General features: G+C 38.9%; 1 protein-coding gene across 4 annotated transcripts in view; it reads right to left on the reverse strand.

Annotated features, from left to right (window-relative positions):
• PLD5 (phospholipase D family member 5) overlaps window positions 1-25,496 on the reverse strand; it is a 195,685-nt gene extending 170,189 nt beyond the window's left edge. For all 4 annotated transcript variants that reach the window (XM_033008959.2, XM_033008968.2, XM_033008948.2 and 1 more), the window contains exon 1: window positions 24,946-25,496. In XM_033008959.2, the coding sequence (XP_032864850.1) occupies window positions 24,946-25,131 (186 nt within the window). In that variant the 5' untranslated portion in view covers window positions 25,132-25,496. The remainder of the gene's footprint in view (window positions 1-24,945) is intronic.
• Window positions 25,497-25,697: the final 201 nt, after the last annotated feature.

Consider the following 25,697-nt stretch of genomic DNA (forward strand, 5'->3'; position numbering starts at 1 on the left):
ACAAAGCCACAGTATGTCCACATAGTTGAGTTGGTTTACAGGAACTATTAAAAAACATGAATCAGCCTAGACTGAGTTGCAAATTTCTTTCCACAGATTTAAATCTGTGTTTTTTTTTCCCTTTATTTAGTATTTTCAATTAAATCAATTACATTTGGATTATATTCTGATCTCTTAATATTTGGACACAGTTGTTGACATCTCTTTTACATTCTGTCTCTTTCTTTAGGGCTACCTTATCCTGGCTTTCAGACACTTAACACTTTTCCAGATAACAGATTAAAACTATGGGAAGCACATCTTTTCATCACTCTTCCCAGGGCCACATTCCAAGTATATGCAATATTGTCCAAAAGGACCTCTAAATTTCCCTATTTCCCTTCTCTGTTAATAAAAAACAAACAAACAAACAAAAAAAAAAAAAAAAAACCAAAAAAAAAAAAAAAACAAAAAAAAAAAAAAACAAAAACCACCCCAAACACAAAACCCTATAGATTGGGTTTGCTCTTAGTCTCAAAACAAGTTCATTCCTTCATCAAAAACAGTCTCTCAGAGAACAAAGCTATACTTGGATATACTCCCCTTGGAAATCTCTTCTGACCACTTTTCTGTAGGAAATTTTCAAAGCTTTATTGAGCCCTTTGAACACTGAAGAACCTCCAGCTAATTTAGTTCTGATTTAAGAAGAAAATTGAATACATTTGTGTAGACGAAAACAACAGACCCTCCCCAACCTGAGGACCAAAGCTTCAACTCCATGAAGTGAAATTGTCAGATCTCCTATGCAAATGTAAGCCCTACTTCGTTTCCCTGATGATCTTATTTTTTGTCTATTTGATGGCTATATCTAAATTAGCATTTTAGCTTCCTTCAAGAGTGTACTTTTGTAAAGGTACAAGTTTCATGACCATCCCTGTCTTGTACTGGATCCCAACAAGCAGGGAACAAAGCCTTTCAAGACAGGCAATTATTTATTAATATTTCAGAAAAAAAGTGACAAGAATATAAAAAAACCCAAAAAACTCAAGTATCTTCTGATGATAGGAACCCGGAGATGATACAGATTTGGATGGACCCCTAGTCAGTGCATGGCATAATGCATTAATCTTCTGCATGGTGATGCTGACCAATTCTGCATTTCCTTGCATTCTCATAGGGCCTTGCTTACAAGACAGATTCATCTATATCCAACAGCAATCAAGTCTGCAAATAGGGATTTAGCTTTGAAGAGCACCTTAGTGGTAGACCCTAATATTCTTATCTCATTAATAAACCAACAGGTCCTGGCAACAGGTACATATAATATTTAAACATTGATTAGATGCACATTGCTTAAGTAGGTAGGAGTCACACTGTATTCATGACAGGGAGGCATACACCTGAATTTGCCATCATAAAGATTACTAACTCCTACAACAACCTTCTGGGCCAGCCACCATAACCTCCGATTAAATTTGTTTCACAGCATGATCTAGGAATATGCTGCTGGATTTACCTGGATTAAACCCACACGTGCATTTCAGAAGTGCAACTAATAGTCAAAAACTACTAATAGGTGTTCAGTCAATGGAACCAGACTATTGCTAGTCCTATTTAAACCTCTCAAATGGTTACAGCATGGACAATCAGCCTGAGCACCAAATATTTTGCTTTAAAGATCTACTTATATAGCTCTGTACTCTTTGCTATTGTAGACATAGTCTGTGTTAGTGCCAGGGACAGATGAAAACAGGTCAGGGTGTCTCATTTTACAGACACTTGCAATAAAAATAAGACAAGACAGAAAATGAAATACAGTGGCTAGTACACCAACCTAGGAGTCAAAGAACTAATTTAAATCCAAAACCAACAAACTGAGCCAGACAAATTGCCATTCTGTGCCTTTATTTCATTTCCCTAGCCTTCATGACAAGACCTGTCTCTCACTGCATTTGTACACTGCATGGCACAAAAGGCCCTAATCTCAGTAGAGAATGCTAATCCCTGGTATCAGACAGTATGTTGTTAAAAATATAAAGGTGACTTCCAACTTTCTCTATATGCTCTCATACAAGTAGTTTAACTTCTGTGGGATTAGGGTACATCCATATTGTGTTCATAAAGTATGACTGTGTCACACAGCAAGCCTGGAACCTGACCAGCCTTGCCACTATAATCTGCGAAGCCAAAGTCCCTGAATATTCATTCATGAGGCAACCCAATAGCCAAGTCTCTGCATCTTCATTGTTACCATAACTGCAAAATTGATGATAGATGCCTACGTGTCTTCAAAGGGGGTGTGAGTTCACCACATGTTGACTACTCAGTTTGAATTAAAATAACTTTTTCAGATTGATTAAAGAAACAATATAACAACCAGAATATGCAGATGCTCCAATGTTACAATGCTATATTTCACATTTGTGGCTATTACAGTCTCCTGAGCCAAAGGGATTTTCTTAGGTTGGAGATAAATTAAATCATCAAAATCTGTTTATTTGAATTCTTATTCTATCCAAAGTAAAGACACGGTTTACATACTTTTCTACATATATTTGTAAAATTATCCTTTGGACATCTGTCATAGAATAGTCAAATCTGTAACGATGTAAAAGACTGTTAAACTCTTATTATACACACATATATTTTACATGCATAAAAAAAAAAAAAAAGTATAATTATATCCTTAAAACAAGTGGAAGAAAGAGGAAAGGAAGACTGTAACCTGAAGTAGTCTGAAGGCATTATCAAATGAGAAAAAAAATGGTTGTTTTCAGTTGGATATGTGCCTGCACACAGGTGGAAATCAAATTGCTATTCTTCAAGGAAAAAAAAAAATAGGAACAGCAACCAAAGTTAAAACCAAATCTTTCTGTAATAGAAGTTTGATGAGCAGGATCTTAAAGTAGGTGTTGTCTGATGTACTTTGTACGCAAAGCACACTTATTGCAATCTATCACCCAAGACAGTCAATCAGTCTATGAATTACTGTATTCATACATTTTTACCTAGTGTCCATCTTCAACAAAAACTACAACTGTGGATGCATCACAATAAATTTTTACAAACAAGGTTGCTTTTTCAGCATCTACCTTGCAGAATAATGTTGACTCAGTGACTCTCATTTTCTGAAAAACTGAAACAAGAGAATTATCTGGCTGAAAAATAGGAGCGCAGCTATCACAATGGTTCTTCGAATATAGTCTGATTTATATTGCCCCTCACCTACTGCACAATGACTGCAGCACTCCAAGTCTGTAGGCACTGAAAACATCAGGACCGCAGATCACAAGCAGTGCAGCACCTAAACAGGTTCTAAATCACCCAACTAGCTCAACAGGTGTTAGGAAGGCAGGACAGTTAAACTTTCTGACTTTTTAAATTTTATTCTTAAAATCACGAAGTAGTACTTGCTTGCTTTGGCATGCAGACTCACAGAAGGGTAAAATTACTTAAAACTAGATGCCCTACTTGCAGCAAAATGTATTTTTCAATGGAAAAGAGATAACGTTCATTTTCTGCAAAAGCATGTAATTATGTTAGGTTTCTGGTTCACAGCCTTATGTAAAACACAGCTTTCTGTTATTATAGTGTGTCTCCTTTGACTAGTGGAGAAAAAAGCTATAAGTATGGGTTTACCCATTCATGTTTACCTAGAAAGAAAAAAAAAAAGCAAAACAAAAAAAAAAAAAACACAAACCACCCCACACACAAAACCCCACCCCTCAAATAGTTGTAATACAATACACTTATAAAGAAAAGGTCTGTCTTTAAAACTATGCCAGACTAAATGACATTAAAACAAGTCAGTATCTGTGCTGAATATGCTCCTAATGAAGCACAGACTAAAGCCCTCAAACAAGGGCTTCACAGTAATCAGCACTACAGAAGCCATCAACATGTCTTCCTGCAGAGCTTAAAATTGAGAATTTTAAGGCCTTGATCGCAAGCTCATTGGAATTAACGGAGTTTTCAGTGGCTTTGGATTATGTCAGAGAAATAAACAGGAACAAGCAGATAGGAAGATAAGGCAACTTAGCAGAAAAAACACATTAACAGTAAGGGTGAGCTTACTTTATGTTCTGAGAAACAATTTGCACACCTGCTTTATTTCAAAATCCTAATACAATTATACTGCAGGCTACATTTGCATACAAGAGGCGGCACTTTCTTTGTACTGAACTACTTTAGCTAATTTCAAGATAAAACAGTAAAAATGAGCATAAAAATTAATAATAAATGTATTAATAACCCACAGGGACTTGGTAAATTGATACACAAGAACATTATTTCATAACTTTCATATGAACTGTAAAGAAAAAGACCACATACATTGGTCATCATTCCAGATAGCAAAAATGCAAGAATAGTAAGTTCTAAATATTTTCTTTCCAGAAACCACTATTTTCATTCTTTATCCTGATGTTTAAGGTATAACTTCATCCAAAATTAAGTATTACACTTCGTTATAGCTAATACAGTCCAGAGGCATAAGCATGGACTATGTGACTCAATATTCCTTTCAGTCTTGTTTTTTGTGATTTACTTGAGAGGAACATATTTCATGGGCATGCTTCCAACTTTAAGAGTTGATAGCAGGTTTATACACTATCTTACTACACCACTTTCTTTTTCATGTTTCCCAGCAAAGCAACCTTTACATTCTGAGAAAAACTTGTATAAAAACAAAAATACATCTAATTGGTGTATAAGTGATCTTTCACCAGTGCAACATCTGTTCATATTAATATTGCCTTTCAAAACCAGAACCCAGACTGTCCTTCAGCTCAAATTCACCTTGCAGCCAAAGGAAAGCGCTTGTTTAGTCAAATAAGTCCAAGAAGGAGCCTTAACAAATGCTAATATGTAATACGACAACATTTAAGCTTCCACCTGTCAAAACCACAATGATACACTTCAGTTTGCTCTTGGCTCCATGTTCTGCAAGGCAGTGAGGACACATCTTCTAAATTCAAGAATTTCCAAGCAAGTCAGAGCCCCACCTCAGGAACAAGAAGGAAGGTCTACAGAAATAACCTAGTTTTGTAATTTTGGGAAATATTTTCTCTGTAATGCTTTGGATTTAGGTCAGTAGAATTTTACCTTCTGACAGCTACCTGGATAATGGTTAATGCTGATACTGACATGGGACAAACATTGTAATTGAAGTAATCTGTCCTCAAATACCATTGTTTATTGCAGTAGGCTGCAACCTTGGGCTGTAGCCATCTAGGTTCCTACTCTGAAAGAGACAGAGACCTACAAAGAATAGTCTGTAGGAGGCCATGATGAAGTCAAACACATCCCTAAAGCTGCTATTTTGCTTTGCATTTCAACCAACCTGCACATATCAACCATCAAAAAGGAGGTTTCTGATAAACTCCTCTCCTCACATTCCTGCTCCTTCCTGTATATCAAATTTGGCACCCTGCAACAACATGATTGCTAGATCAGCTCACCTATCTGAAACAAAGTTAGCATTTTGATTTGGGAAGAAAGGTGAATAAGTTTTCTGTAAAAATCAGCAAGTTGATCTGGCCACGTGATCATTAACAGTAACACAAGGAAGATGGCACACCCTGCAACATAGGAAGCCAAGCATCATTTCTCAGTATCAACCTGTCACTGGGCCAGAAGAGATGTGCATAGAATTGTGTCTGAAATTACCAGTGTACCACCTATTCTGGAGAGCTGAAATGAACAAAGTTATATTATAATTAAACTAAAGTATTCATAAGATTCACAACTTGACCATGTGTATATTTTATCATCTTCCCTGGATATACCCTCACAGCCCTCATAAAAAGCTGAGTAATGCTATTAGTCCATTATACATGCAGAGAAATGAGTTGCAGTGAGAGTATATCTTGCTCAGGGTCACATGGAAAACACAAAGCCTGTTTTCACTCTATCTTTGAAAGGAACAGTAAGTCAAGCACTGTTCTGAGATCTTACTCCCTGTCTATGCCCAAAACATTTCTTTAAGCGAGGCCAACTTTAGGAGACTCAATCTAGAAACCGAATATCAACTCTTAATGAAGTGAAAATTCAGTATTTCCTCTGCTCAACTCAGTTACATTGCCCTTTCAAAGAGTGGCCATTTTCCTGTAATCAGGCAAATTTCAAGGAAGTTAAACTGAGCTAACTTTGCAACAGAAGAAACCTCTGGCAGATGAATAAATGTAGTCAACATCTTGAGTCTCAAAGTAGCACTGCTTCCCTTAGATACTCCTTTCTTTAATGCAAAAAATTAGTCACAAATATGGTCTCGATCTCTTAATCAGATTAGCAGCCAGTCTAACTGTAGACATCTTTTCTTGGGAGTCATCTTGTCAAGGTAATATCCAGGTGTGCTAAGAGGAGGAATTTACATCCACTTCTCTCAGAGTTGGAAACAGCAAACATTTCCCACAGTCAAAATGAGACCAAGCTCAGGAATCAGCCACTGAGAGGCCAAATGGTCAAACTTTTCGTACTTCAAGAGGGAAGGCAACAAGTGAGGAAGATGATGTGGACATAGCTTGGATTTGCCAAGAGCAAATTGTATTTGACTAACCTGAGTGCCTTCTATATGAGATGACTATGGGCTCTGTGGACTAGAGGAAAGCAGAACACACTGCGTATCTTGACATTAGCAAGGCTTCTGACAGTCTCCCATATAAGCCTTACAGAGAAACTGGCAAGATGTGCACTGGACAACCATATAAAACGGGTTGGAAACTGGATGACTCATTGGGCTAAAAAGGTTGTGGTCAGCATACAGAGACCAACTAGTGGCCAGATACTACATGAGTATTTCAGGGATCGCTGCCAAGGCCAGTATTGTTTAATGTCTCATTAATGACCTGGACAATTGGACAGAGTGACTTGAAGCACGTTCATGGGCCATACGAGGCTACTATTCAGACAGATTCCAACAGTCTCAAGAAATGGGCTGACAGAAGCCCTTTGAAGGTCGAAGGCAAATGTAAAGTCCCACACTGGGGACGGGAAACAGTACAACCACTGAAGAATAAGCTTCCTTTTGAGTAAGTAAGCAAAATTAGTCCACAGCAAAAGCATGTGGATTAATTGGTTGGCATTGATAAAGGCTTACACAGTCATGCAAAAGATAATGTTATGTTGTCTAGAAATTCAGAGCAAGAAAAATGTCAGAACTTTTCACCTAAATTCTTAGCTAAATAATATAAAGATTTCATTTTTCCTCTAAGAGGAAAAAAGGGTGTGGTAGTGAAAAAAGTTAAAAACAAAGATCCTTAAAACCACATCAAATCAACTAACCAAAAAAATGGCAGTTCAGAAACAGGTTTTCAAGGTGGTTTATAACTTCTTGTGAGGTCTATGAGAACAAGGTGTCTGTCATTGCCTCTAGAAAAGGAAAGAAAACAAAGTAGTCCTATGATCGAGATCCCAAAAGATATGACAAAATGAAAAGGCAAGTGTAAAATCAACACCTCCACTCTGTCAAAACTGAATATATACGGAAAAGCAGCTTCCAATAGTGTTAGAGAACTTTTTGCAGACAGTTTGAGCTTTAAGTAATACCTTCTTCTCCCCTTAAAATTAGTCCATAGTGGATTTTCCATTAGGACGTATACATAGTCATGAATTCATGATTGAGAAATTGAAAGAAACAGTATTATTTCAAGTCCAATGCTTTTTATCTGCAACTGTAAATTAGATTTATTAACAAGGAAAATCTAGCAAAAGCCACTGAAGAATTTAAATTGTTGCTACTGCTATACCTGATCTTTGTGGTTTAAGCCCAGAGAGCAGCTGAGCACCACGCAGCCTCTCACTCACTCCTTCCCCCTCAGGAGGAGAAAGAGAAATTTTCTCCACAGGAGGAGAAAATAAAGAAAAATGCTCTCGGATCAAGACAAGGACAAGGAGGGATGACTCACCAATTATGGTCACAGGCAAAAGACAGACTCCTTAGGGGAAGAAAAATAACATTATTTTAATTCAAACGCCACCACCAACAACACTAATTTACCAATCAGAGTAGGATAGCAAGAAATACAACCACATCTTAAAAACACCTTCCCCTCACCCCTCCCTTCTTCCTGGACTCAGCTTTGCCCCCAGTTTCTCTACCTCCTCCCCCACAACAGCGCAAGGGGCAGGAGATGGGGGTTGCGGTCAATTTGTCACCTACTGTTTCTGCTGTTCCTTCCTCCTTAGGGGGAGGACTCCTTACTTCTCCCCTGCTCCAGCATGGGAGCTCCGTGCTCTCTCACAGGAGACAGTCCTCCACGAACTTCCTCCGACATGAGTGCTTACCACAGGTTGCAGCAATTCATGAACTTCTCCAGTGCGGGTCCCTCCCACAGGCTGCAGTCCTCCCAGAAACAGACTGCTTCAGTGCGAGCTTCCCTTGGAGTTGTGGCTTTCTTCGGGCACAGCCACCTGCTCCAGCGTGGGGTTCCTCCCCAGGCTGCAGGTGGGCATCTGCTCCACCAGTGACCTCCCCAGGCTGCAGGTGGGCATCTGCTCCACCAGTGACCTCCCCGGGCTGCAGGAGCACAGCCTGCCCTCTCACCACAAGCTGCAGGGGAGTCTCTCCTCCAGTGCACCACCCCCGCCTTCCTCCTCCTTTCTTCAACCGACCTCAGCGTTTGCATAGGTACTTCCCTCACCACCCCTCCCAGGTTTCCCCTCTTAAATATGTTCTCACAGGGGCATAATCACCATTGCTAATTGGCTCAGCCTTGGCCAGAGGCAAGTCCGACTTTGAGCTGGAGGAGCTCCAAGAAACTCCTCACAGGAGCCCCCTCTGTAGCTCTCTCCCCTGTTACCAAAACCCTGCCACACAAACCCAACACACGGGTATTAATACTGTACTTGGAGGCAACTCCAGGCCATAAAACACTTGTCCCCATTGGACCTGATGATCTTATCCATACTCTTTATGTCTTCCTGTCCCACTACATAAAGGAGAAGAAAGAAGGTGAAAAAAGAAGCTTCCTAACTATCTAAAATATCCACATCAACTTGTGTTTCCCATATCAAGTGAAAGTGTTTATGAAACACCATAGAAAGGAAAGAATTTCAATTCTCTGGAAGACAATGCTGTCACTCAAATGACAGATGGAGGCTAGTCATTGCATGCAATGGGTTATTCACATGGAAAAAATTATGATTGAAGTGCTTGTGGTGTCCTTTCTCCATGCTTCAAGTAGTACAACAACCATACAGATTATATGGTAGTCAATAACTAAGTAAAAGCATTATTTCGTTTCTGTAGTTTAGACTCCTCAGGAAGGTATTCTACTTCTAATGCAGTTTTTCTTTGCAAAGCTGTATGAAAACTGCTTGAATCTTTACAGAAATCAATGGCAATTTACGTGACAGACTGTAGAAAGAAACTAAAAACACTGCATCTCAGAATATATTAAAACAAATCAGGTGAGATCATTACAAATTAAAATCAACATTTGGAAAAAAAAAAAAAAAAAAAACAAAACAAAAAACACACCACCCCATTTTACCTCTGTTTCTCAGTGACATCCACATAGACATTTTGAATGGTTTTCTTTGGGGTTGAAAAAAGCTCATCTCAGAAATATTTGTGCAAGCGTACATTTGCAAAGGCTTATGTCAAAAATGTTAGCATAGCCATCCAGAAATTACTTATGTGCCTTCTCTGCAGATAGCCAACATGAAAAAAAAAAGCAAGCTGAACACATGATTATTTGTGTTCAGTCATACACAGTGAATTGCAAATAAATAAAAATTTGAAACCAATAAAAACTACCAAACAACTTGTCAGCTTAATTGGGACTTTAATAAAATTAATTCCCAATTAAAATATGTCCAGCTTTTGGAAAGCGAGAGTGGCCCCTATTCAGACTAAATACTTCATATTCCCCTTTTTGATGGTCTTTGTAGCTTCCACATTCCTCACTTAAACCTATGTAACAGAAGCTAGTTAACTGAGCCAATGGCTTCACATGTCCCAGGGAGACACTGGAGTCTGTGGTTCAAATATAGATTCACTTATTACAGTACAAAAAAAAAAAAAAAAAAATCACATCTCTGCATCAACATTCACTTATGTTTTCAGAGCCCACTATTCCAAGGAGTCAAGCACAAAAGTTGCTTTTTCTGTTCTCATCATGCTACAACATTTGGCCAGTTTGTACATGGACATTCATGACAGAGCTTCATTTCAGTCAGAGTCTTCAGGTGAAATCATCGAGTATACCAAAGTGAATATACTGAAAGAATAGACAAAACCGAACAGAACAAAAAAAAAAATCCCAAACATAAAACCCACACCTCTCTATTTCTAATTACTAGCACAAAAATCCTAAACTAATACAGAATCCAGAACTCAAACCCACTGCATGGAAAATTCTGAAAAACAAGTTTTGTCCCTGTCGTTTTGCAGGGCAGGTCTTTTCATCTGATTTGGCTATCTGAGCCAAAAGCTTTCGAAGGCTGAGTTGAACAATCCCCATGCTTACACCTCCAGAGCGCTATCTTTCTGTCATTACCCTACTACAAGACAGTTCTCTGCTCCTTTCAGGAATCGTCCAGCCTACTGCTTCCTTCAAGCTTCCCAGTTCCTCTCCTCCTCTGCTTCTCCCACCTCCATCCTAAAAGCTTCTCCAGGCCTCATGGCTCAGTTGCTCTCAAAAATCACTCATCTCCCCCTTCCTGCAAAGCACAGCAGCCAGGACAATATAAGGCAACCTTCCTTTCTGCTGCCAAGCATTTTTTTCTCTTTTTTCTTTTTTTTTTTTTTTTTACCCAAAAAGGGAAAAAAACCAACATAATGCATGATAAACATGCAATAAATACAACTAAACAAAATGTATCAGTTACAGTATCAATCTCAAAAGCATACACATATATAGGCATGCAATTAAAATTAATTAAGTAGAACTAAAGCAAGCTACTATAAATCCAATATAACTCATAGAAGAGAGGCCGCTACCAGCAGTTATGTTGTTTTCAGATTACATCATCATGATGTCCCTAATTAGACATGCAATTATTATCTAGAATGGTATTTTGGGAAGGTGTTTCCGTCATGGTGGTAATAATCAAACACCCATAGGTAGCTGGCTCCTCATCGAGATATTCTTCTCGAGTCAGAACCTCTATGCTCAGAGCCTGAAGAAATTAGCCAGATATACTATCAAAAATTAATGATGTCCAGAAATAAACTGAGACATCTGATGACAAACAGAATCATAAAGTGAATAAACAAAGCAACAGGTATTTGCAAGGGTTCTTATATATATATATATATATATATATAAAAAAAAAAAAAAAAAAAAAAAGGTAATTTTCCAAATACTGAAGAAACAAACATTAAACAAAAAATTTAAAAATCACAAATAGCTGTTGGGGAGATACTTTTATCAAAAAAAAAAAAAAAAAAAACCAAACCAAAAAAACCCCATAGAAAGCAACAGCTCAAATACAGTCACCAGATTAGTTCAAACAGGAAGGGATTTTACAGTCTTTAAAAATACCACTCCCCCTTATTTAAGCAAAGTATTAAAAAAACAAAACAACAGAAACACAGCATACAGTGGTAACCTGAGAGCTAAAACATACACAAATTTCAGTTACTTCATGTGCCATACTGTGGCCAGTAAATCAGAATGTATTACTATACAGTGGTGCTATAATAAACAAGGTTTTCTATATCTGTTGAAAATTTCTCCCTAGATCAGAGAAAATCCTATTTACTACCTGCACAAACTGACTTCAAAAGATGCACTTTCTCTCAGTTGTCTATTTCTGGAAAAACAAAACAAAACAAAACAAAACGCCAAAACATAAAAATCAAAAACCCAAACAAAAAAAAAACCAAAACAAAACAGTGCAATCTCTTGGAAAACAGATTCCACAGTACTGCGAAACAGTTTTCACATCCCTTTCAAGGCACAGTGATACAGTTGCTTGTATTTCTCTGCAATGAAAACATCCCAGCTCTCATTTAATTACAAGGAGAGAAGATTCTGACAGAACAGGCTGTTGGCTCACACAACAAAGTCACACTGGTGGCAAAAGAATTTTGTTGTTCTTAGTGTAATCATGGCCTTTTATATTACTAGATCTATAGACTGCACTTGCAAGACTGTTGCCCAACTCAAACTGTCACACAACTCTGAAACCTTCCATTTTCATTGTAACTTCAGGGTTTTCAAAAGGGCATACTCAGGAGTTGAAATCACTTAAGAACTTCAGAAAGTGCTACCCTGCCACTACAAAAATTATGTATAGAACTTGTAAGAGAACTGTACTTCTGCAAATCTTACATATATTTCACTCACCATACTTTCCCTGGGAGTTCCACACAAGGTGCATTGCAGAAGGGGGCATGCAGTACCAAAACAGGGCTGTGGATTTGTCAATGAAGTTCGGGGGGACACAGCAGCAGGGTGGGGACAAGGGAATAAAGAAAAATAATTTAAAAATTAAGCATTGAGAAAGAAGTGATGGGATGAAATTATAGAAAAAAGGAAAAACCGAAGGCCTTGGTTTGGTTAGGCACCTCCAACCCTGGAGAAGTAAAAAGGGAAACAGTTGTGCGATACAGTAGCTTTCAAAAACTGGATATGAAGTAACAGTTATTTAAAGCCAAACAGAATGCTTGGAACAGCACCAGCACAGACAGACTAGGAGAACAAAGTACACAAACTGCAGAAAACATATTTTTTAAAAATTGAAATTTCCAGCAGTCCAAGGTTTCAGCTGTCATATGGTTGCAGAAACAAATTGATTTAGGCTGATGTGCATTACGACCATACACCACACAGCCAGAGAATACAGGCTGGCACATTCCAGCTTTCCGCAGCAGGAGTTTGATGCAACTAATCCATGACAACAAAGCTCAGAGAGAACAATACTGCATAAAATGGGATAAAACAACACAGAAAGAGTTAGGTGATATCTCCCTGCCACATGCCCAACAGGGAATTGAAATAAAAGTCTACAGGGACAGCAGCTCACATTGACAAAGGAAATTGCTTTGTTCAAAAGGGTAACATTTTCCAAAACACTTAAGTGACTTTGTTTCATGCTAGACCCAAAGGAATTGTAGTTCTTATTCAAACCATAAATCATACTCACTGTAAGGACCTGAAACAGCATTTGGTGTATTGATATCTTTTGATGCTCACAGCATCCCAAATAAGCAACAATCAGGCTTCAGCATCACAGATTTGGCATAAGTCACGTTCTACAAACAAATCACTACAAAAACAGTTTCAAATTGAAAGTATTTTCAAAATTGTTGGGCTTTCATTTATAGATGTTCTTTTTGTTTGTTTGTTTGAAGCCATTAATTTTCAAGTTGTCTTTCCTTAGAACCGTCCCCTCAGCTGCACAAACCAGGGAAGCTATGTAATCTTTATTTGTGTAGCAGGATTTACTCAAAAGATGCATCTTCTCAGGGATCTAAACATCACAGATCCAACAGAGACAGCACTGAATATACTTCATCCTATACTGTTTTAAGCAGCACTTATGCCCAGGACTGTATGCATGACTCCAAATGATATTTTTATCTAGCAAATAGCAAAAGTTGACTCTTCATGAAACATACTGGTTTTCTATGAAAAGATATATGGAGAAATAGCACAGTTTAGCAAACACTTCAAACTGTGACTGAATTCGTGTCTAAATGATGTGAAGGATAGGCTCACTATCCTACTAGAACTCAGCATTACGAATCCTGTTGAAAACTTAGGGAAACTTCTTTTTCATAAGGCATCAAAGACCACAAAAGTCAGTAGATAGCATAAAGGACTTAGCACACTGCTGCAGGATATAAGACAATTCTTTAATAAGCAGGAACGAGTTATTGAATGTACTGATTTAGGGGAAGAAAGGAAAAAGTATGATGGTTATCTCAGCCAACCCCTTGGCTTAAAACCTTTGAAGCACTTTAATCCAGAAGGTCACAGTGAACAGGCAGCACAGGGTTACAAATGCGTATCAGCTTCAGTTTATAAAGACAGAAAATCCCCACCCATCAGACTGCATAGGCTCTTAGAGCTGTTCAGGTCCTAGAGCAAACTGTCAGAGCTTCAGCCTTAGCTTATTCCATTCTGCTCTTCTTCCCAACCCAATTTATGCTGGCTATTTTATCACTGACCATGAAGAGGCTGAACAGGCCAGCTTCTGTCAGCAGCCACCAGAAAGCCACAGGAAAGATGCTGTTTCAGAATTTCTATACATTCTCTGATCACTTGGGTTTTTCCTAGTGTTCCAGGAACACAAGCCTTTCTAGGTGCGCATGGGTCCCCCCCTCAGTACACAACTACAGGTAAATAGCAGAACTTGACAAGAATCACCATCTTCATTGTAGCCACTAGTCACATCCATGCACATTCTTCTATTTGTTCACCTAATTAACTTTCCACAAAAGTCAAGAAGTTTATTATGTTTTTCCTCCAATTATTATCATTAAAGCAGGTGCACATTTCCACTTAAATGAGCACAGAGCATGAAAACAGATGATGACCGCTATCATTAATCTGATATCATATTCCGGTTTAGGTTTGATTTGGTTTTTAACATGATGGGCATTTTTTTCACCTAAACTTTCTAATGAGGAACTGAAGTATTCTAATTGGGAGAAAAGAAATAATTTCACAAGTATCTTTGTTTTTCTGAGGTCTTGTTTTTAGATATCTACTGTCTTGGCAGATAATTGATGTTTCAAATGTACCTGTCTGACTTCCTTCTGCATTCTCCATTCTGAAAGAAATTAAGGTGGACTTAAATGGTAGACAGCTGGATCGGTATAAATTTTTTGCATGCTCACATAGACCTTACAGTTTCTTACATCCCATATGTTACATTAGGATGCCTTCTGTCTGTTCCATAGCCTGTCAAGGATTTTACCCTGTGCTAACTGCAAAGCATTCTCAAATAATGTATCCAGCAACTAGCCTGATGATCCAGAGACTTAAAGCTTAAGAAAAAGCGGGAACTCTGAGATGTATTTTTCCTCCAACTGCTTAGCATGATATGTTGAACTTGCTTCTTTGCTCCAAACCCATGACAGCTGATCCGATCCGCAGTCTTCTCTCAAGGAGCTTATAGACAACTGAAATCTGTAGCAGTGAAGTCAATGGAGACTCTACCATGGCTTTAGAATGAGCTCAAACAAAAGTGCACAAACTGCACTGAGGAAGTAGAGTTCAAATCACTGTCACCTTTAACAACACTCCTGTAAATAAGTAGGTAGCTTCAGTTGAGGTAATGTTTGAAATTTATTCAGCACACATAATGCGTATTCCCTTATCAAAAAATTCCTACCTAGAAAGGATCAGTCATGGAACTTAATGGACAGCAGCACAATTTCTGTAACAGGAAAAGCACTAGTGAGACGCGTCATGTTTACTGTGGCTGGAAGTGCTGAAGATGTTACTAATTTTTACTCATTCATGTGTTTCAAAACAAATACACATCTGCTCATTACGATAGGCTTTTCACAGCATATGCTAGCTTTTAGAGAATTAAGATAGAGTATAACCCCAAGTATACATGCCTTTATTGCAGTAACAACAGGATTATGGAAGTAAAACTGGTCACAATCACTATCTCACCACTGCTCCATGTTCGTTCTGCTCCAAACAGTTTAAAACGCCTTGGGGAAATCCAGCCTATTTAATGTATCAGAATGGTAGGAATTATCTGAATCACTATTTGTTTTAATAGTAGTAATTCTCAAATACATAAGCTTTCTTATTCAATTGAACATTTCATTACAACTGTAAATAGTGAAATACAAATAGCAACAAAAATTAGAATAGAGTAACTAGTATTTATGAGCTGCAACAACTATATAAATTATAAAACAAGCTGCTGATTATGTTGGCATCATGCAGTCAGAAATGGAACTTACTAATTCTTTTTTTAATTCTTGGTTTTAATATGAAAAATTAATAAAATGCAAAACTGTATTCACCTACAAATACTGCACGTAAAGAAGAGGGTTTACAGGTTGTGGACAAAAAAAAAAAAGGTAAATTTTTCTCTGTCTTCAGAGAGCAAGTCAATGAAGTATTGCTAAAAATACCACTCTGATATTTCTCTGTCCAGGGCTAGATATTATCTACACAGTCAAATTATACAATGCATTGATCAAAACAAAAGAAGCCAAATCCCCATAAGAATATCAAATCCTATGCTACATTTGGAAAGCCCTTATCAAACTGAAAGAATTCTGAGGAACAAACCTTATTAAAACACAAAAAAATCAGACTATGTTTTGATGGATAAGCATAAAAAAAAATAGGAATGTGTGATTTAATAAAAATTAATTTTTGATTAAATTAATTCACTTCATTGGCACCAATGTGTCTTTCATTCCTTCTCTTCCTCCTGAACTTCTGAGGTTCTGCTAACTCCCTGCACATACTTCTTCGCTTTTAGCTGAGCAGCCCTTCTGCCCACTAAGGTACAGTAGACAGACAATCACAAGGCCACCAGTATTTAAGTCACTCTGCGGGAACAGTAGGCTAACTGGCTTCCTTTTTGTCGCTAAAGACCAGTGAATCTGGGAGTTCCTCAATTCTCAATTAATGTCTCAGCTGCATCCCCACCAGATAACACAAGACTTGGATACACATTCACTTTATTTTTTCCACCGTTCTGGAAATATGGGCGTACAGGTCACAAGCAAGCAGCAGCACAGGTCCCCTGTTTGGCTGATTAGGGGATATGGATCTCAGCAAGTACTTATTGCCTAATCTAGATATATCCTCAGATAGTCTACTCTAGTTCCCAAGAACTGTGAAGGAAAGATTGCAAGCAACTTGATTGTCTACTCAGACTACACAATGGTACAGACACTAAAGAAGTGTCACTGCACTGGAAAATTAATGTTACACTTTTTCTCTCTAACAGCTGTCATCTAGTAATGCAAAAATTTTTTAAAAAAAGCAACTAAATCTCATTTTAAGAAGGCTTCTTCCAGCTTCTGAAATATGACAGAGGGAATACGAGGTTTAAGTGTATATATGGACCTTCCAAGACATTTGCAGAGCACCTCTTGTTTCGTTATGTTTCTCTCTCAGTAATGAGACTACATACAAGGCCTGGGAATCAGACCTTAAATAATGTTACAAAAAGAGCAAGGCAAGAGGTAGGCAGTCATAAGCATGGCCCCCAGGAAAGGGCTCCATCAGGGAGACAGATCTAGGGTGTCTATTGCCAGCACAGGACTTTCTCTGTTAGGAATGATTAAGAGTATATGGGTTCCCATCTTGAAAAACAATGAAGTTGAGTTTATTAATCATTGGCAGGAGTCAGTATGTTGTTTCCATCTTTGGATAGTCTGGTAAAGAGATATTTACTGCAGTATTTTAGCATTCCTTGTTCTGGAATGGAGAAAGGAATAAGCTAAACACACGTTCAGACACAGAGACTAGTTTCTTTGGGCATCCTCTACAGGCAGTGACACAATTGAATTTGAGAGGAGATATTCATGACAGAACTTCCCTAGTCTCTTAAGTACCCCTGCTATCTTTAAAAGTGTTACTGTCAGTGGCCTGTTACAAGACCAAACCACCAAAGACTGCAGAGTATTCGTTTGTGTAACAGATGAGGAGATTAAGTTGCAAGTTTCTGAAGCTGCTATTTCAAAACCCTTAAACAGGATGGTCAACACTAATAAAAAGAAGAGGTGACGCAGCAAAAAACTCATCTGGATTTTCCTTAATGCTGGTAGCATAAGGAAAGGCATAGCAGTAAAAAACATTTCTCCCATATCTTCACTGAAGTCAGCATCTGGAACAAACATAGCCTAAGATTTAGGTCTTTTGTTCAGAAACTAGAAAACTTAGTTTCTAAAAAGTTTTAAATGGGTTGAATTAAATTTATACATGCATATATAAATCAATTTTAAGTGCAACTTTGAAACATCAAGTTGTTTTGTTTTCTTGTGCAACAACATGAAGCCAGATACTATAAATTAAGTCTGTTACAGTGACTATGCCTCTCAAATGTTTTAATTTGAGCTTTAGAGATTTGGACTTCCAAGTGATTCACATTGAAATCATCAGAACTGATTCATTAGATTAATGCCATGTTGAAAGTTTTTCTCACATGCCAGAGAAACACTAGTCTTAGAAGCTACTCGTCTATTGGGCTTACGTGGCTAGGTTTTGGCAGAGGGGAGAGCTGCAGGGGTGGCTTCTGTAAGGCCAGAGCCTGCCCCCATGTTGGACACTGCCAGTTCCAGCTGGCTCCATGCCATACCCACTGCAAGCCAAAGCTGGGTCCGTCAACAATGCTGGTGGTGTCTCTGTCAATAACATATGTAAGAAAGGGTTAAAACCACTGTGCAGCAGCTATGTGAAAGGAGCAAGAAAAATACAAGATAAACAGCCCTGCAGATACCAAAGTCAGTGAAGGAGAAGGGGCAGGAGGTGTTCCAGGTGTCAGAAGAGACTCCCCTACAACCCACGAAGACCATGATGAAGTAGGTTGTTCCCCTGCAGGCCACGGAGGACCGCACCAGAGCAGATACCCACACAGCAGCCCGTGGAGGACCCCATGTCAGAACACGTGGATGTGCCCTGAAGGCATCTGCAGCCTATGGAGAGTCCACACAGGAGCAGGCTCTGGCCTGAAGAACTGTAGCCCATGGAAAGGAGCAGTTTTTGAAGAGCTGCAGCCTTTGGGGAGGATCCACATTGGAACAGTTTAACACGGACTGTATGCCATGGGAGGGACCCCACACCACAGCAGGGGAACAGCGTGAGGAGGAAGGAGTGGCAGAGACAAAGTGTTATGCCCTGACTGCAACTCCCATTCCGCAATACCCTGTGCCACTCAGGGGGCCGGGGGATAGGTGGTAGAAGAGGTCAGGAACAACAGGCTGAAGTTATGCCTGGAAAGAAGGGGAGAGGGGGGAAGGTGGTTTTAGTCTTGTCCTTGTTTCTCACTATCCTACCTTATTTTTAATTGGCAATAGAAGAAATTAATTTTCCCCAAGATGAGTTTGTTTTGCCTGTGACAGTAATTGGTGAGCCGTTCTTTCCAGGCACAACTTCGGCCTGTTGTTCCTGACTCTTTGACCTCCTCCTCCCCAACCCCCTTGAGTGGCACATGGCATTGGGGAATGGGGCTTGCAGTCAGGTCTTAACACTTTGTCTCCCTGCCGCTATCTCAAACTATAGCATGTTTTATCTCCTTTTCGGCCCCTGTCTTGCTGAGGAGGGGGAGGGAGAGAGTGGCTTGGTGGGCAGCTAGCAGACAACCAAGGTTAACCTACCACAACTAGAAAGAGAAAAATTAAGTATCATATTTTCACTGCTTTGCAATACAGAATTACTTTTATTCATGGTAACTACTGAAATAAGCTATTCTTTCCCCTCCAAATGTCAAGATTTCAAATTCCCCATACTATTTTCGAAATAAACCATTTTACATTTTCTGCCCTAAAATGCTATTCAGTATTTTCCCAACACTGTTCAATTATTTTGGTCCCCTTTTTACATTTCCCTGAACATTTATTTTTTCTAATTATATTTGTCTACAAAACATTACTAGAGAAAGACACCTTCAAGGAAAGCAGCATTTCAACAGAACTCCTTCACACACAGTCTGTCAGCAGTGAAGCAAACTGCATGCTACTACTTCAGCAAGAATCTCAGTGCACGCCAGTACCACTGTTGCAGGCAGGCAATTCCAAATGTCAGTCTTCTGTTGAGAAAAAGCCAAAGTTCCTCTACTTAATGGAGTTTGTTCCCTTGATTTTAATGATTAAATATAAATATAGATAACTATCTCCAGGCCCAAATAGACATTTGGAATTATAATCTGCAACCATGCCATCAAAAAGCTCCAAATGCTGGAAAGCAACTCTTTAGAACCCCCTGAAGTGTCACCACTATGTACCTTCATACATGGTGCACTCCACCCTTCCTAACATCTGACATTATTCCAGATTACAAATTATTTATACCTGCATAAGGTAAAAGACTCTGTCAACTCTTAACTCAAAAAAAGCCATGTGTTTACATTTACCACAAGACAGGGGCCATTATGGGAATGGGTGTAATGATTTTTTTAATTCTGATTTAGATTCTTCTATTATTCTACCTTAAGTTAAAGTTGTTGGCTCTGTCCAGCGACTGCTTTGGCTTGACTGAGTTCTACTGTTACTTGCTTTACATCAAGCTATGTCCACATTGTTGTTTACGTGTTATGGCTATGCACATGCTGTCTTCTGCCATCCTTAGGATGTCAAATTCTGAAGCCTACCAATTTGTCCTCTGACTTTTAACACTTGTTTTAATTTACATGCAAGAGCAGAAATGCAATTTTAAACTGTCCAACAACGGCTTTGTTAACAATTTCTTGTACCATAAGGAAAGGAGAAAAAAAAAAAAAAAGAAAAAAGAGGGGAAAAAAATTCTGCCGAAGAGAACTATAGTTTTTGAAAACTAAAGATGAACTGGCAGAATTGGATTTGAGATTTCACCTTTTATAAAGATGTTATGAGAGGTGAATTAAAGTTACATTTTATTTCTGATTTGGTCACAAGGCTCTGCAAAGTACCACAACCATGCTTGTCAGGCAGTGTTGGAACATCTGCAAGTGTGATATCTGCCTCTGTTGCCATGCGACACTGCCTTCCCTCTACCTCATAGTCTCTTTTCTCTCTGGGTATCAATGCTGCCAAAGGGACAGCAACATGCCTGACCAACTGCATAACATCAACTGGTCAAGTCAACTCTTATAACAGCAAGAGTACTTAGGATCTGAAAAACCCAATGTTGCCTTTGCTACTGATCAGAACATAAGTAAAAATAAGTAAAAACAAGAGATGATGCAAGAATTATCAATAGCTTCTCCTAATTATGATAATATTAAAGGTAACAGACTGAGGAATTCCAGGAAATAAAACCGCTCTGATACCAGGTCTCCCAAAAAGTTACTGTCTTGAAACAGTTTCTAAAAAGACAATTTCTAAAATTTTTTAGCATCATTAAGTAAATAAATTTAAAAGCTACTAGGGAAAGGCTACCACTGCGTCTTTGAGAAGGAATACTTGTATTTGTCATAAAAAATAATACGTGCTTGAAGCATATCTGTTGTAGCTTAAAAAATAATCTGTTCCATTTTTGTTTTAAATTTTGATTATATAAAAGAAAGTTCTCTAGAATTCTTTGCTGAGGTACTAGGAAAGCAGCTAAACAGTAGTTGTCATTACTGAAGGATACACAAATGCGCCGAAGGGCTACTGTAAATTAAACCAGACACAGGTAACTCCCACCAGCTAAAGTCTATCAGGTTAACCAATCTTTCTCCCCATCCCTACGTCCTATTTCTCTTAACCAATTCATATTTAATTAAAAAAAAAAAGGCAACACCAAAGACAAACAAACAAAAAAAAAACAGTATACAAAGGAAGACTTTAAGAATATTTTACACAATGTTTTTCACTCCAACACTTCCACTACCAGACAAAACAACTTAACAAAAAGGCATGAGAAACCACTGGAAGCACATACATAGAATCGGAACAATCTCAACTCTGCAGGAATTTCAGCCACAGGTTTGCAACTTCACTGTGGTCACCTCCGCAATGTCAGCGTTCCTCACACCTCTAGTAATTTCCTCCATTAAAAGTATGGCTCTGACACCTTAGCTACAGCACACACATAGGCTGAGGCCTCACTTCAGCAAAAACTCCTCATTGGTTTATCGTTAAATATGTTACAGCAGATCCACCTAAGATTAATTACAGCATCTGAGTTTACAAAAGCAAACAGGTGAGTCGTGTTCAAATCATGTATGGTACAAATTATTTTACTGCCACTTGGAAGAAGACAGCCCACATTAACAATTAGCCAATAAGGAGACACACTATATTAAGATCCATTTGAAGAACAATCAATTAGGAAGACGCCAGCAATACATTCCAGATTTTGACTTCCTCTGTGGTCAGTCAATAATAAAGTATTGAACAATTTTAAAGAAACTGTATCATATTTGTGCATCTGAACTCCTTCTGTGCTTTTAGAAGAGATATGGCAACCGTTCAATTTTGAACTTTACCACACTCTTCAAATTAAGATCTGTTTAAAAAAAAAAAAAAAAACACACACATAAATCAAAAGACACAACACCAAAACCCACAACTCTGTTACAGTTTTGAAATCTAGAAACAAACCGTTTGTGTATTTGAGATTTTAATACTTTATATAAGCAATTTGATAAAAATTGGCATCAGAAGATGTTTCTTAGTCCCTCAAACTATATATGGATTAATTGGGAGTGTCACACATGAATAAGCCATGCTAGCCACTTTAATGAAAGTCAATATATTATATCTGCTGTGGTCTACAAGGATTTACTGGAAGTAGCATACAAAATATACTGGCCCAATTTTATCCCTATTACAACCACGCTGAAATCAATTTAAGAAATAATTTAAACGAAGCAAGACCCAACACCCTCCACAAGGCCTAGAGTACATTTGAAACTTCAAAATCTGTTCATGCATATCTTGACTTACACTCACTATACACCCTTCTGCCTACAACTGTCATTATGTAGCATCAAATTTATGACGACATACTTTCAAAATCAGCGCCTCCATGAATGCTCACTCGTATTTTGATTTTCTTTATAGGTATCAAGTAACATGATTATCTCAGAGGGAGCTGCAATGAAATATTATTCATGTTCTCTGCCCACCTTGTGAAGTTTGTGTATCTTCACCATCCAATACTGGCCATAAACTATTGTATGTCAATGACTATACCATTCAAAATGATGTGTCCCGAATTAATTGGTTTGCCTTTTGGAGTGGAAGAGTGGCATGTAGGAAATAACTTATTTGGCAAGAAAACACTCAAAACCCTTGAAGATTTATCTGAAAATAGAAAATAACAAACTTCCTCCAAAACTGTATAAGCAAAATGTAATCTACAAATTAATACACATTTTATTTATGATCATTAAGGGGAGCTATGCAATAGCCTGTCTGTTACATCACTCATGAGTAATGCAGTTACCTTAAATCATATAAACAAACTATTTTCACGTATATACTGCTGGCATATCTATTGTACTGCACGGTATTCACAATAAATGTCAATGAAATAAACATACCATGGCAAGCAAGAAATATCAATGTTCCAATTTTTGCTTTACATTGTTTATAGCCTCCAGGAATAAAAATAACTGGATCAAATGAGAGGGAAACCCCCAGAAGAACACGCGTTCATACCAAGCTGATTACAGAAAAAGCTTTTCACACCAATGCTGCAGGGTTATTGGAGATTACTATTGTGACAAAATACTGACTTCATACAACAGAAAAGCACGACACACCCCACACCCCAAATAAATATTTTGCACTTGTAATCTTCAAACAAGTTAATGCCGATTTTCCTTGTCCATGCTAATATTGTAGTATGATTTAAAATACAGATACCTGAACATGCTAATATTCAGCTGCCAGAACAGTAGTTAGCTATCAAATTGTTGACAGATTATCCCTCCAATTAGTAATTATTCATTCAATGACACATATCAACATGTAAGAAGGAATAGCAAAAACCTGTTACAAAAGCCAAAGCTCAGATTTCTGTGCTTTCTATGTTTTAGCTGTTCTGAGAGAAGACATTGACCTTTCTTCTTCATTCACAATGGGAGAATACTCTGCTTACAAGCTTACTACTGTGAAGCCTTGTTGTTAGTGTGAAGAATCACAAAAACATGTGTAAGAAGGCAGATAGGATTCAATACCTTTCTCAACATTTGAAATGTGATCTTTCCAACAGTTCATCGGTTTTTGTCATTTCCCTGGAAGTGTAAACAACTCAAGTTTAAGATTTCACTATCGGGGATAAAATACACCGCACGTTAGTGGGAAGGGAGGGTATTTGATAGAGGAGCTTTTTTCAGGGTTCATCTTTAAAGGACTCTACTATGCCATCTAGGATTTTCACGTAATAAAGGCAATTTATCCTTGTAATGAGACCGTTTGTATCCAATGAGACTTCAGGTGGCTGTACCACAAAAAATATTTTTCTGTGTATCTTGAAGTCAATGTGCCTGTGATTGCAAATTACTCACTAATGTAAAGAATGGCAGACTGTTGCATTATGCAAACCTATCCACATCCTTTTGCATCCCTGTAAATGCAGATACTTTCTCCTGTTTTGATTGTACTGTACACTGTAACAATGGGTTTCAACTAATAAGCTATTCAGAAAACTCTTACACAGTATGCAGGTTACCTCAACCCATTTCCTTGCTGTTAGATGTAATGTGAAAAATGCTTTCAAACATCATCTGAGACAGGAATACTTAGAAGCACCTTAAATTCTCATAAAATATTCACTAGAGCTATCCACAGTATCAGTTCTATTGTGGTCCCAAACACAGTTAAGTCATATACTACTGCTGCAGGAATAGATGTCTTGAAGGAAATCTCCTAATCCCCACATAGATTGAGTATTTTCAAAGTCCCGTGCATGAAGAAGAACAAGAAGAAGGGTGGGGAGGGAAATCACAGCTAGAATTTAAAAAAAAAAAAAAAAAGCTATTTTCTTTTAGCAATTCTAGATCTACATTATAATCACCCTGAGATAAATGCTCTAACCTCCATCTACACCATCCCAATCTTTCTCCTCCCACATCAGGGCTGAATTTGTGGGAATAGAAGAATGAATAAGCCAAGAACATTAAAAAATATTTCCAGTTAGGAAGAGACTTGCATGTGGATTGGGAACAGTACCTACATCCTATTTACCCTCATATTTGACCAGTCTGGGACCTCTAAGTTTCTCCTTTCTCTACCATTTGGGAAATGCCATGCCCAATTACTGGAGCAACACTTCTCTTCTGGAGTCCAAGCTGGCAGAGAGGCTGCCTAACAGAGTACCTAGACAGAGGTGTAGAAATAAAAGAAAAAATATATATATAAAAAAAAAAAAAAAGGGGGGGGGGAAATAGAAGCTGGCTTACGTGCTCCAGTTTGTCTTTCCTCCTCAGCCAGACACTGGCACTGTAGTCCTGCTGCTTGACAGTGCTGTAGAAGTTCGCACCTACTCTGGTGAGGCTTGGGGAAGGCTCCCTGGGTCTGCTCTTCAGCCTCATCTGCTCGAAGCCCTCATGGGGGGACGAGGAGAGCCAGTCATGCCTGACTTCCATCTTGACATGACAAGGCAAAGTCCAAGGAAAAAAAAAAATCAGAAGAAATCAAGAAATTAGGAGGCACTAGCCGAAGAGAGTCCAAAAAAGACCAGGATGGGGGAAGAAGAAAGAGAAGGAAAGCAGAAACACCCCCCAAACCGGAACACGGCAAGAGAAGGGGGAGAAAAGGAGAAGTGAGAAGGTAGGAGGAGTGGAGGTGGAAGGAGAGGCTGCAGGTGCGAGCGAGGAGCGGGCTGAGCGAGATGAAAGGGCACTCGGGAGAGAAGAGGCTCCAAGCTGCCGCTGCTCGTTGCCCTGGCCGCCGGCGAGGCGCAGCCCGGGGCCGGCGCAGCGGGCAGCGGCTGCGGGCGGCGCTGCCCGGGACGGCGGCGCGGGGGGCGCGGGCGGGGCCGCTGCCTCCGGCCCGCCCGCAGGTTGGCGCAGTGGAGGGGCCGCCGCCCGCCCGGGAGGAAGCCGGCTCCGCCCCCCCCCCCCACACACACACCCCCGGCAGCCTTCGGCGAAGGGGAAAGCGGCGCGGAGAAGCCCCGCTTTCGCCTCTAGGAAAGCGGCTGCCGCCGCCT

The sequence above is a fragment of the Tyto alba genome, unplaced genomic scaffold (genome assembly GCF_018691265.1).
Source record: "Tyto alba isolate M040663 unplaced genomic scaffold, T.alba_DEE_v4.0 Super-Scaffold_22, whole genome shotgun sequence".
Lineage (NCBI taxonomy): Eukaryota > Metazoa > Chordata > Aves > Strigiformes > Tytonidae > Tyto > Tyto alba.